The sequence below is a fragment of the Acanthochromis polyacanthus genome, chromosome 16 (assembly GCF_021347895.1).
Source record: "Acanthochromis polyacanthus isolate Apoly-LR-REF ecotype Palm Island chromosome 16, KAUST_Apoly_ChrSc, whole genome shotgun sequence".
NCBI lineage: Eukaryota > Metazoa > Chordata > Actinopteri > Pomacentridae > Acanthochromis > Acanthochromis polyacanthus.
Genome location: NC_067128.1, coordinates 33,987,269 through 34,000,603, shown reverse-complemented (window position 1 = coordinate 34,000,603; position 13,335 = coordinate 33,987,269). Strand labels below are relative to the sequence as shown.

The window sequence follows — 13,335 nt, the reverse complement described above, 5'->3', positions numbered from 1 at the left end:
GCATGGCTCAGGGGGTAGAGTGGACGTCTTGTAACTGGAAGGTTGCCGGTTCGATCCTCAGCCCGTCGTGCTCATGTCGAGGTGTCCCTGAGCAAGACACCAAACCCCTAATTGCTCCTGGTGGGTCATGGTTGGCGCCTTGCATGGCAGCTTCTGCTATGAATGGGTGAATGTGACGTATCATGTAAAGTGCTTTGGATAAAAGTGCTATATAAATACAACCATAAACAATGTGTTATCGTTTCTTTGCCTTTTTCAAGATCACGTGCATCAAATTAGGCTGTAATTTAAGCATGATGCATACAAGGATACAGATACCAAAATGTGGAGAAACAACAGCATAAACTTCATTCAATTCAGCTGAAAAATCAGAAAAAAAATGACCAACTTCCACTTTCTTGATTGCAACCATCATAAAAATAAAACTAAATAAACCTAATGGTGTGAGGTGCTGAAGGTAGGCAGCAGTGTCCACTTTATATCTGTGATTATTATTCTTAATCTTACTGATGGTAAATAAAGGCTAAATGACGCGTTTCATAAATGTTTTGTCTGATCACAAAGGAGTGAAAAAATGCTATGGTGTAGTTTGCACATCGGATATGAAAGCTGATATTTTGAATGAATGACTAAATGAATAAATGAATGAATGAATGAATGGTTTATTTCGGTTACAAAAATTACAGTAAACAAAAATTTTTCCTTTCCCACCTTTTCTTCTCTTACTCTTTCCTCCTCCCCTACTCCTCTCACAAAAAAAGATGAAAAAGAAAAGAAAGAAAGAAACAAACAAACAAAACCCCAAAACCTCCAGAAAAAAAAAAGTATATACAGTAATAGTTTTTTACATGTTCTGTAACCGAAAGAGGAATAGGCAGAAGCCGAAGCTTATTTTGCCTATCCTATACAATCCCTAGAATCACTGAGCATTACAGTAATACATGAAATAGAAGACACAAAGGATTAAAAAAAACAAGATTTTACTCTACATTGTAGAGTAGTTAAAAAAAGACCAAGTGGGTAATATAAATCCAACAATATCAGCTTTAACTTAAAGTACATAAACAAACCGAAATAAATTAAATGATCTTTGAGCTTTTATTGTGAAACTTTGGTGTTTTCCTACCTGGGAGCAGGGATGAGGGCCTGAGCAGCCATGAGGAAGAGGAGCATGATGAAGGAGCAGACCAGATTGGAGTTGAACATTTCATCTCTCATTTGGGAGAACTGGACTCAACCAAAGGAGATCAGAAGAGATGCAGCATGAGAGGTATTTCTATGTGGATATCTTGCATGTAGCTTACTTTTCTGACCTACATCTACCTTGTTCTCAATGTGCGTGTCCTTGAAGACCAGAGTCAGCGGAGTGATGTGCTCCTTGTGCATCCGCTCGCTGCTTCGAACCTCAATCGCACGTCTGATACGTTTGTTGATCTCTTTGGAGGTGGACTGCCAGATGTTGGGCAGAGAGCCGTTTGTGAAGGAGGCCAGGATCTACGAGGAAAGAATATGAACGCTCAGTCAGGTCAATGCTGGTAGACTTTCATATTTACAGTAAATAACTTCAGATATAAGCCAACATCTTTCCTTTAAATTCCCACACTTACACTATTCATGTCGGTGGCGTTCCCAAAAGCTACCTCTGGGGTCCAGGTTCGATTAGGTTTCTGGGTTTTGGGAGGCTCACTGTGGTCAACTTTGTTCCTGTCCTCCTGAGGGCAGATGAGGAAGGTGTCGATGTTGTGTTTACGTAGGAACTCGTTCCTGTCACGGCCATGGCCTTCCTCCGTCTTGTAGGTGCCTTCTAGACAGTCCAGAGTCGCCCTTGAGATGTGGATCCGTCTGGTTGAGAGAGACGAAACAATGGTGACGTACAAGGAAATGTGTGTCTGCTATTCACTGATAAAAAAGATGGACAACAAGGAAAATGCACCATCAAAGGAGCATTTCATTAAATATATTTATGAAATTTAAAGTCAGGGCAAACATTACTGACTTTAAATTTGTATTTTAAGAAGACGGCAGAAGTTTGTGGAGCATATTTTTGTGAAGTAACCAGAACAAAGATAAAATACACGATCAGGCATAACATTATGACCACCTGTTACGGTGTTGGTCCCTCTTATGTGGTCAAATATGCTCTGAACCATTGGGTCTGGACCAGATTGTTGGCTCCTTTGGGTACTCTCGGTTGTGGAGCTCAATCACAAGGTGTTCTAGGATGTTTGGAGGCAAATCAACATCTTGGATGATTGTCATGTTCCTCACAATGTTCTTGACTGTCGGGCTGGCCCGAATAGTGGTTTCTGGTCTCCGGATATTTGGGCCCTATTAAAGACGAATATCTGAATATTCGTTCCGCCCCGTAATGTTCAACGAGGAGGGGGATGGGGGCAGACCGAATATTCGGATACCAAAATTAATATCCGGATACTGCCGTAGTGACGAATATTCAGATATTCGGGATATTCGGGTCCAGCCCTACTTGACTGTTTGATTTTTTTTTGAGATGTGGCGGGGTGTACTTTCCAACTTTTGTTTTGGTGTCTAAGTCTCATCAACACGGACGCCAAAATCCAAGGTTTTCCAGCAGAACACCACATGGCACCAATATGATCACTATTATTCACTTCACCTGTCAGTGGTTTTAATGTTGGGGCTGACTGGTGAGTGTCACATCAGGAGCTGCTCAGCTGGTTGTCGGTGGTGTCGTCATATTCCACACTCACCCTGGTATCCCTCCAGCCTCCAGCATGTTGGCGATGCCCACATCCCAGGACCACACATCAAACTGCCACTTCTGCAGGCCGAGAACCCCACAGAGGATGGAGCCCGAGTGGATCCCGATCCTCATGTCCATGTTGAAGTTCAGCTGCTTCCGTACGTACCTGGTAACAGTGACAGCGTTAGACGAACATTTACTCCTGAATTTCAATCCTTTTCTAGAGGTTTTTGCTCGTGTCACATGCTACTCATTGTGGATTCATTTGTCACTTTAATATAAAGTCTTGCACCTCTATGGAAAACACACAACCACAGCTAGAATAAATAGTTTATATGAGCAACAGACTCCAGATGAGCCTTGAAGGTTAGTTGGTCATCGATCGTGACACCCAAGTTTCTGGCAGACTTTGTGGGTTTAAGCTGGGTTGATTTAATACGATATTTATATTGAATGTGATATTGCTGCCACAAAGCACCAAAAGAGAGCTTTAAATGTGACAACTCTCTTAAATGGTGTGATTTTGGCAGTTTTGTAAAGATATCTTTCAAAACCAGCGGCAGGTTTTGGGTTTCAGCAGGATATGCAGAGTTTCCGTTTGTGTGGCATGTCTTCATTTTTAAGCTTTACATCTCTATCTTGCTGCCTTCTCTTTAAATGCTTACTAAAGACTGACCGTATGGTGTTGATCATAGCCAGGCCCATCTCAACGCAGTACTGTGCGTGGGCTCGCTGTGGCTCAGGGACCCCAGACACACAATAATAACAATCTCCCAGTATCTTTATCCTCAAGCAGTGGTGCTCCTGTGATGAGACAGGATAACAGGGAAAGCATATGCATAAAATAACAGAGAAAAAGCTCTGCTGAAAAATACATTATTCGTTATGTAACAACCAAAGAAGCGCCCATGCTCTTACATCTGCCAGCCGGTCAAAGCGTCCAAAGAGCTCATTGAGGGTTCGGACCAGATCCTGAGCTGAGAGGTTCATGGACAACAGGGTGAAGCCCTTGATGTCTGCAAAAAGGATGCTACAGAGAGGAGAGAAAACATCTGAATGCATGTTGCAGCAATCACATAGCTATGAGGTAGTATATAAATCAAAGAGCTTGCCATTTGAAAAAGATATACACAGATGTGAAATTTATTCACCTAAAAGCTTTTTTATATAACAGCCTGCATGTCAGACTTAAAAACCAAACAGCTTTACCTTTTTTATTTGAAGAATCTGACAGGTGGGTGGTGGTTCAGAGGCCTGGAGACATGTAGGCTGTGAACATAATCCTGGTAAACGCTTTCGTTTGTGTGTGTGTGTGTGTGTGTGTTTACCTGACGTTTCTGTATTGGTGAATGTAGATCTTATGAAACTCCTGAGGGTTGAGTTCATCTTCCAAAGAGCTCATGTCAGCAATCATCTCCAAGGCAACAAAGCGAGGTAGGATCGACAGCACCAGGCGCTCCTGAGAGGCAACACAGTGATGTGGAGAAATCAATGATCATTTACACAGAGAGAACTTAAGAAGCCATTTTTATACTTTCAATCTGGAGTGACAAACATACAGCCTTTGACTTTGCCAAGTGTAAAAATCTCAGAAGGGAAAATGAATCCTTACTGTGAAAATATTTAAAGACTTTGAACATTATGTGATATAATACGAGTCTGCAGCTTCAGTACGATAGAGTCTGGTTTGGTTGAACCCTGTTGTTGATGCACTGAGACAATTTTTATGTATAAATTTTATACATTTACAAGGCAGGAGGATAACTGAACCTTTTTCCTTAATTGTGTGCCAGTTCAGGTGGTCAGGATTACGACACAAATGTGGCAAAGAATGTAAATTTAAAATATTTTCTAGATCTTGACAAGCTTTAAAATACTATACCGTTCAGTTCCAGATACCTGTGACTAAATGTTTCGTACCTTTCTGGATACTCTGTGATCTGTAAGATGTAATGCGTAAATGATGAACTAAAGCATAATATTGTCTTGTCTTTCTTGAGAAATTTCAGGTTGTTCATAATGTTTTGGAAAAAGATAGCTCACTAAATGTGAACATTTTCAGAATGTACTTTTTTGGACTAAAACAAAGAGAAAAATTTGTCATTAATCAGTTGTTATGCTGTGATTTTACTGGTCTTTAATTGGTTTGTGCATGGCCCCTGAACTAAAATGAGTTTGACACCCCTGCTTTAAATGAACAGAAATATCGTCTCATTATCTGACTATTTAGAAATTCCTCCAGCTGTACCTGTCTCTGGTTCTCTTGCTCTAATCTGAGGCGACCCTCGATGCAGCGCCGCGTCTCCAGGAACACCTGTCGCTGAGCGTGGTCGGTCAGGTAGTGGATGAACAAGCCAGCTGTGTTCATACCGAGGTACAGGAGGCCTTTGGCAAACACCTGCATCACAAAAAGGTAACTGTACTTTATTCTGAATGAAGCAAGGTGAGGTCAAAACTACTTGTACAGCAAACAATCACATTCAGTTTGCTGTTATACCTACTGTCCGTAAGTTTGCAGCAGTTTCTGAGTCTAACCAAATTCTCCTCCTAAACCTTAACAAGTCTTCCAAATGTGCTTCCATTAGGACGTTTTTTTGGGGTCAACTAGAAATGTCCTTATGTTTGAAAGAAAAGCATTTTTTTCATGAAGATAACATTAAATGAATCAGAAATACAGTCTAGACCTTCTTAATGTGGTAAATGACTGTTCTAGCTGCAAACGGCTGATTTTTAATGGAATATCTCCATAGGGGTACAGAGGAACATTTCCAGCAACCATCACTCCTGTGTTCTAATGCTACATTGTGTTAGCTAATGGTGTTGAAAGGCTCATTGATGATTAGAAAACCCTTGTGCAGTTATGTTAGCACATGAATAAAAGTGTGAGTTTTTATGGAAAACATGAAATTGTCTGGATGACCCAAACTTTTGAATGGTAGTGGGCATCTGTGGGCACTTGGAAAATGTTTTACATGTTGATTCCAAGGTTTTTTGGTCAATTTTTGTAAGATAAATGACGAAACGTAACTTTGATTTGTATTTTATACCTGTGTCATACTGCACAGAGCACATATTTGAGTTCTCTCTCTGCTTTTATTCATGGTTATGCTGTTCTCATTGACTTCATGCTGCTCACAGTGATTAAAAACGCCCAGAAAATACTTCATTTTCAAAAAGTTAAGAGTAATCGGAAGCTGTTCTGGTCAATCCTTCAAAGTACACTGACAGTCAATAGAAACTTTGAGGTAGAAATGTAGGCAGAATTCTACTTGTAGGGGGGTTGTAATTATTCATGGTGGATTTACTGATGATCTAGTGCCCTGGTAGTTGAGATAAGGATGAGTTGTCATTTTGTCATGATTCATTGCACATGGGTTGGTCACTTTGCAAAAGTGAACCAAATACACACCAAGCAATACTCAGTGAGTATCTGCACAATTTGAGAATGGGTTCTGAAGGCCTATATATAAAGGCCCAAAAAAGGCCACCATTGTTAGTCCAGTGAACAGCATCATGCCGCGTCTATCACATGAACAACGTCTTCGGGCACTGGGTATGGTGGAGGCCGGTTTGAGCTACAGTGATGTATCCAGGCGTATGGGCTGTTCCCAACCCACAATCAGAAGCCTGGTCCAAAGCATGCGCCGACGGATTGCTGCCTGCATCCAAGCAAATGGAGGCCATACTGACTGTTGTGACTTTGTGTTTGGCAGGTGCCGTTTTCTTTTGTGAAATTCTTTATTTTGAAATCATTCTTGAAACTTTAGATTTTTGTTTCTGTATGCCAATATGCTAAACAAATGATTCATATGAAGAAAATCCAGTTTGGGGCTTCAAAATAAAAATTATGTTGAAAAATATGGTCTCAAAGTTTTTAATGACTGTCAGTGTACATCTTCTCTCTACAGGACAAACTCAGCTTTATGTCCACGAATCTCAAACCAGCCGGTCCAAATCTAACTGTACTGTGGTACAGTTTACTCTTTTAAAACCCCATTATTCAATCGTGCTTTTTCTTGTAAGGACTCAGAGATCGAGTCTTTCCATGCTTTCACGAACTGCATGCAATCATGAAGCAATACATCCGGGAAGTAATGCAAGTACTCTTGCAATTCGTTGCATTAAACCTAAAAGCTACCCCACACCTACAGTCACTTCAAAATGCAGCTGCAAGGCTCAAACAAAATCAGAAACCGAGAAGCACATCAGCCATCTTTTAGCCTTTCTTCACGGGTTAAGAGTCACTTTCAGAAGAGAGTTTAAGGTTCTCTTTCAAACCTCCCTCGGTATCTCACTATGGGAAACGCCCTCTGGCGTGACCGATCATGGAAGCTCCAATGACACCACGTCTGTCATATGACAGACCAATCATCTCGAGATGCATGGGGCAGCCTGCCCCCCTTATAAGCGCCCCCGCGCTGCACCCACCATTCTCGCTTTCTTCCACGTGAAGATCATCACATAGCTCCTCAGCGGTCCTGATTTTGGATTTTCATTCAACTGCTCTTCCGACGCGCCGTCAAGGTAGTCACCGAGCGTGAATATCTGATTCAGGATTCACTTTTATCGCTGCTTTCGTCGCGAAAGTGTGTGTTTTTGTTCACTTATCACGCTAACCGTTAAGGTATTAGGGTGGTGGTGTTTTATTACTGACCGTCGAGGTCGGCTATGGCTACCGCTTCCTCTAAGGGGACAACGGCTAGCGGCAAGGTGAAGGACGTCGAGTCCCGTCCTTGCCCGGCCTCTTGCGGTCTTAGCATTTCAGGGAGAGACCCACATCCTCTCTGTATTGCTTGTATGGGAGTGCAGCATGCTCAGGCTTCACTCGCAGACTCCGAGTGCTGCCAGCACTGCAGCACTATGCCAACCAGGATCCTGGAGAGGCGCCTCAGGGTCTCGGCCAGTTCAAAAGCCGACCCCTGCCTCTCCGATAGCGCCGTCAAGCCGGCTACAGCTAACATAGACTGGGCTAACCCCCCGGTGGCGGATTTCCCTCCGCTGTTCGACCAGCTCCTCGACTCGGAGGACGAATACGGAGTGGGGGTCGGAGAGGAGGATGATAACCTGGACCTCCTTAACGACGAGAACGAGGAGGATGACGAGGACGCAATCCTCCCCCCGACTCCGGCATCCCGACCCAGCAGCTCCGTTGGCGGAGAAATCCAACCCCCCTCTTCACCCTCGGAGGTCGACCTGCATGAGGTGTGTAAGCGGGCAGCATCCCGGCTGGGTATAGACTGGCCCGCATCATCGGATGACAAGGGCGAGGAAAGGGATCTATACGACGGCAAAATTCTGCCTTCTCGCCCAGCGTCAAAAAAAACAGGTCATGCCCGTCGTCCCTGCATGCATGAAGGAGATGAAGCGGTTTTGGGACAAACCGTTTCGCCACAGAGTCCCCGTCAAGGGTTACTCCAGCCTGGACGTGGCTAACAGCGAGGAGTGGGGCCTCGGAGATCCCCCGGCAGTGGAGCAGGCGGTGGCTTCTCACCTCCACCCCAGCCACCGGTCCGCGCTCACCGCGGCGGGTCCCACCCTCCCGGGGAAGACGGAGCGCTTCTCTGCCGCCATGTACCAAAAGATGTACAAATCAGCAGCCCAGTCAGTGAAAAACTTAAATGTTGTCACTCTGCTGACAGCCTACCAGGCTGAACTTTTCCAGGAGATGGGGGTCCTCCTGGATAAAGGCTCCCCAAGCCCCAAGATATGGGAGGAAATATGTGTTGTCACCGACCTCACTCTCCGTGTCTCTAGAGGTGCGGTACAAGGCTGCGGTCGTGTTATGGGGCTTGCAGTGGCAGGGGAGAGAGCGCTCTGGTTGAACCTCTCCAGCCTGTCTGACCAGGAAAAACAGGTCATTATTGACGCTCCCTTTAACCCGTCAAGGGCTAAGGGCTTATTTGGGGAGGCTGTCACGGCCATGCAGCAAACCAGTGACCTGAGAAAGAAGCAGGGAGAAGCCTTCGACCTCTGCCTTCCTCGCAAGGTTACCTCTCGCCCCACACCGCCATCTCGCCAGGGATTTGCGGCTACAGCGAGAGTGCGCAGCGGCGGCTATAAGGAGCCCAGACCACGCACGTCTGAGCAGCCAGCGTCTCACCAACGCGGAGCTCAGCATCAAAGGCACTGGCCCAAAAAGTCCTTTGCCGCAGTAGCTGCCGCTCCAGGCACCGATCCAAACCGTCCGTCCCGCCCTCCGGACGGGAAGAAGAAACGGTCGGCCTAGGTGTCGTGGTTCGCGGGAACAGAGGCTCAGCAGTCAGCACTCACGGAGATCCCTGCTCTGAGCCCCCTCGGAACAGACCACGTGTTTCCCTCTCCTCCCAAGAAACGGAGGATGGATGTTTTGGACCAATGTTCCGGTCAGCGCTGTGTAACGGCCCCGTTTGGTCATCCCGTCCACAGACAGAAATACGCACTCGTTCCCCCAGTGCACAGTTTATTTTCCCCCCTTCGTCGCTCCACGGAGACAGTTCAAAGGGAAGTGGGAAAAAGTGCAATGTTCACACTAAGCACTTCTCCTGGTTTTTCAATAAAAAACAAGCTGTCGCAGCCAGGCTCATTCATAAAGCCGAGGGCGCAGCAAATACAAAACAAAAAGAGAAATCAAGAGGTGCAGGACAGTCTGTCTCCCCCAGAGGGCGCAGCTGGTCCATTGTTAAGCTTCAGGCCACCAGGCCCTCTTGCTGTCAACACAGAGGAGTGGCACGCATGCGCAGTGAGCCCCTGGGTGTTTACAACAGTTACCAAGGGTTACAGGCTGCAGTTTGCAATGAAGCCGCCCCGCTTCAACGGTGTGCGAATGTCAGAAGCTACGGGGGAAGCCGCGGAGGCTTTGGAGAGCGAAATATCTTCTCTATTAAGCCGAGGGGCAATTCGCATTGTACCGGAGGGAGAGAGAAATCAGGGGTTTTATTCCCGGTATTTCCTCATTCCAAAGAAAGGAGGTTCATTACGTCCGATCCTAGATCTGCGTTGCCTCAATCTACACCTCCGAAAGTACAAATTCAAAATGCTCACACACAAGGTTCTGTTCCGATCCATTCGTCCAGGCGACTGGTTCACTTCAGTGGATCTGCAGGACGCTTATTTTCATGTAAGCATATATCCCGCACACAGAAAATATCTCAGGTTCGCTTTCAGGGGAATGGCATACGAGTATCAGACCTTGCCTTTCGGGCTGTCACTAGCCCCGAGAGTTTTCAGCAAATGTGTGGAAGCAGCCCTGAACCCGATGCGAGCATCGGGCCTCAGAGTGTTCGCGTATCTGGACGATTTTCTCCTTTGTGCTCCCAACAAGGAGAACGTGGAGAAGGATACGCGGGGACTGATAGACAGGCTGAGCAGCTTGGGCTTCAGTATAAACCCCTTAAAGAGCTGTTTGTCTCCTACTCAGAAGATCGAGTATTTGGGCCTCGAAATAGACTCTGTTTCATTTCGGAGTTTTCTGTCCCATGCTCGGGTGGAGAAATTTCGCCAACACCTGGCTTTATTTCGAAGGGGAAGTTCAGTGTCATTACGGGACTGTCTCCGGCTGTCAGGGCTGATGGCGTCATCAATATCTGTCATTCCACACGGGCTGCTGAAAATGAGGGATTTTCAGCGCTGGATATCCTCTCTGCGTCTGGACGCACGACGTCACCTCAGGCGTATGGTGAGGATTTCCCCGGAGTGCCTCCTGGCTCTCCGTCACTGGAGAGACCCGGGGATATTCACTACCGGCGTCCCATTGGGAGCGGTTGTGATGAGGAAGACAGTTACAACCGATGCCTCGTTAACGGGGTGGGGAGCGGTTTTCGAGGGGAGGTCAGTGAACGGGACCTGGCCCCCGACGCTTCGTCAGGCTCATATAAACTACTTGGAGCTGTTGGCTGTTTTCCGAGCCCTCAGACATTTTCTGCCCCTCCTGGGGAAGTGTCATGTGCTGGTCAGAGCGGACAACACGACAGCAGTGGCCTACATAAACAGGGAGGGAGGCACTCGCTCTGTAAAATTACACAGACTAGCTCAGAGTCTGTTATTATGGAGCAGCGAGCACCTGTTATCGTTACGCGCGGCGCACGTTCCGGGTGCACTGAACAGCGGGGCAGATTTACTCTCCAGGGGGAATCCCTTGTACGGGGAGTGGAGACTGAACCCCGAAGTGCTTCTCCGGGTGTGGGAGAGATTCGGCCGAGCGTCCGTAGATCTCTTCGCATCGCACGAAAACGCGCAGTGTCCCCTATTTTTCTCATTACGAGACCGGGACGCGCCTCTGGGAGCGGACGCGTTGGCGCACCCGTGGCCAAACGCGCTGCTGTATGCTTTCCCCCCTCTCTTCCTCATCACTCCAACTCTGATCAGAGTAAGGGAGCAGCAGCTTTCATTAATCCTGATAGCTCCTTACTGGCCCTGCAGACCGTGGATGGCGGAGCTGATACAGCTCATACACGGCCAGCCATGGCCGTTACCGTTACGCGCGGACCTGGTGTCACAGGCGCGCGGGCAGATTTTTCATCCGAACCCCGAACGTCTAGCTCTCTGGGCCTGGTACGTGAGAGGGTGAATTTACACGAGTCTGGTCTCCCGACGAGGGTGATTGAGACTATTCAGTGCGCAAGAGCACCTTCCACGCGATCATTATATGACAATAAATGGCGCGTGTTTGAAAAATGGTGTGAGACTAAAGTTATCATTCCGTTTCAGTGTTCTGTCCCAGATGTGTTGTGCTTCTTGCAGGACTTATTGGACGGTAATAAAGCTTTTTCCACCATTAAGGTCTATTTGGCCGCTATTTCAGCTTGTCACGTGGGCTTTGGAGGTGCGCCTATCGGGCAGCATCCTCTCATAAAGAGGTTTATGAAGGGTGCGCGTCGGCTGCGTCCCGTGCGTAAACACCCGGTTCCGTCATGGGATTTACCCTTGGTTCTGGAGGCGCTCACAAGGTTGCCCTTTGAGCCGTTAGAATGTGCAGATTTAAGAGTGCTCTCTCTTAAGACTGTCCTGCTGCTGTCTTTAACGTCAGCTAGACGGATAGGCGAGTTACAGGCTTTGTCTGTGCATGCCTCATGCCTTCAGTTCTCCTCAGATTATGGGAAGGTGACGTTGCGTCCTAACCCAGCGTTTGTACCTAAGGTTAGTGATTCTGCCTACAGCTGTTCCACGCTTGAGCTGCTCGCTTTTCACCCACCGCCGTTTGCAGGGGAGGATGAGAGACGGCTCAATTTGCTTTGTCCTGTGAGGGCGTTACGCATCTACATGGACAGGACTAAGGGATTTAGGAAGAGCAACCAGCTCTTCATATCGTGGGCTCCCTCTCACAAGGGGAGGGCCCTGACGCGCCAGCGCCTGTCACACTGGGTGGTGGAGGCTATAATCTTGGCGTACGAAAGTCGTGGGTTGCAGCCCCCGGAGAGGCTTCGGGCCCACTCCACCAGGGGTATGGCCACCTCATGGGCCCTGTTCAAAGGCACATCTGTGAGGGATATTTGTGCCGCTGCCAGCTGGGCATCCCCACACACATTCATCCGATATTACAGGCTGGACGTGACCGAGACGTCTCTGGCTCATTCAGTCCTGAGTGTGGGTACATCTTAATTGCGTGCTAGCCCTTGGGGAGGGTTTAGGGTGTCGACTCATCGCGGGTCGCGGCTTTGTGGGCTTCGGAGCATGCAAATCCGGGAGTGGGCTATATCTCCCATAGTGAGATACCGAGGGAGGTTTGAAAGAGAACGTTAGGTTACTCATGTAACCCCGGTTCTCTGATAACCGAGTGAGGTATCTCACAACACTGCCCTACTTGCATCAGTGGGGTGGAAGAAATACGCTTGAGAATGGTGGGGGCAGCGCGGGGGCGCTTATAAGGGGGGCAGGCTGCCCCATGCATCTCGAGATGATTGGTCTGTCATATGACAGACGTGGTGTCATTGGAGCTTCCATGATCGGTCACGCCAGAGGGCGTTTCCCATAGTGAGATACCTCACTCGGTTATCAGAGAACCGGGGTTACATGAGTAACTAGGGCTGAGTACCGAACTTCGGTTCTTTAATGGCACCGACCGAAATGTTTCGGTACTAATGAGTATCGAAATAAGCCTCGTCTTTCGGTTCCATGTTCCGGTACTTATCACGTGATTATGATAAAGCAAACCTGTGATTGGCTGTAACATTACACGTGATTGCGGCAAGCCGGAAAAAAGCATGCTGCCCGTTCACAGACAGGTTTCACGTTAGGTACATTGAATTTACTGCAGTTGTTTAGCATGTCGTCGAAGTGGGAAAAGATGCCTCTGAGGTCTAAAACGTGGCTCTACTTTTGTAAAATGGACGCTGTAACAGGAGAACCTGTCTGCGGCTCTGCTCAGCACAATAACCACGGCAGTTCGGCCAATGCAGACAAAGTGTTTTATTCACCACACCGTCTCAATGTAAATAAAACAGTCTCTCTTCCTTGCCCGGCGCTACACCGGACCTCGTCCGGTAAACAGTCTCAACGTCCGCCGGTTCTCCTCCGGTAAACAGTCTCAGCGTCAGCCGGATCTCCACAGGATCTCGTTCGATAAGCTGCCCGCTCCACCGGACCTCGTCCTGTCCGCTGTCCTCCGCTCGTCCGTTCCCCCGTCCTCTCTGTCCGTC

General features: G+C 47.4%; 1 protein-coding gene across 3 annotated transcripts in view; it reads right to left on the bottom strand.

Annotated features, from left to right (window-relative positions):
* Positions 1 to 13,335, bottom strand: part of si:dkey-206f10.1 (adenylate cyclase type 8) — a 41,189-nt gene that overhangs the window by 12,098 nt on the left and 15,756 nt on the right. For all 3 annotated transcript variants that reach the window (XM_051960960.1, XM_051960961.1, XM_051960962.1), the window contains 8 exons: positions 4,971 to 5,120; positions 4,051 to 4,181; positions 3,641 to 3,752; positions 3,399 to 3,526; positions 2,730 to 2,888; positions 1,608 to 1,842; positions 1,324 to 1,494; positions 1,127 to 1,227 (listed from right to left, as the gene is read on the bottom strand). In XM_051960960.1, coding sequence (XP_051816920.1) covers positions 1,127 to 1,227; positions 1,324 to 1,494; positions 1,608 to 1,842; positions 2,730 to 2,888; positions 3,399 to 3,526; positions 3,641 to 3,752; positions 4,051 to 4,181; positions 4,971 to 5,120 — 1,187 coding nt within the window. The remainder of the gene's footprint in view (positions 1 to 1,126; positions 1,228 to 1,323; positions 1,495 to 1,607; positions 1,843 to 2,729; positions 2,889 to 3,398; positions 3,527 to 3,640; positions 3,753 to 4,050; positions 4,182 to 4,970; positions 5,121 to 13,335) is intronic.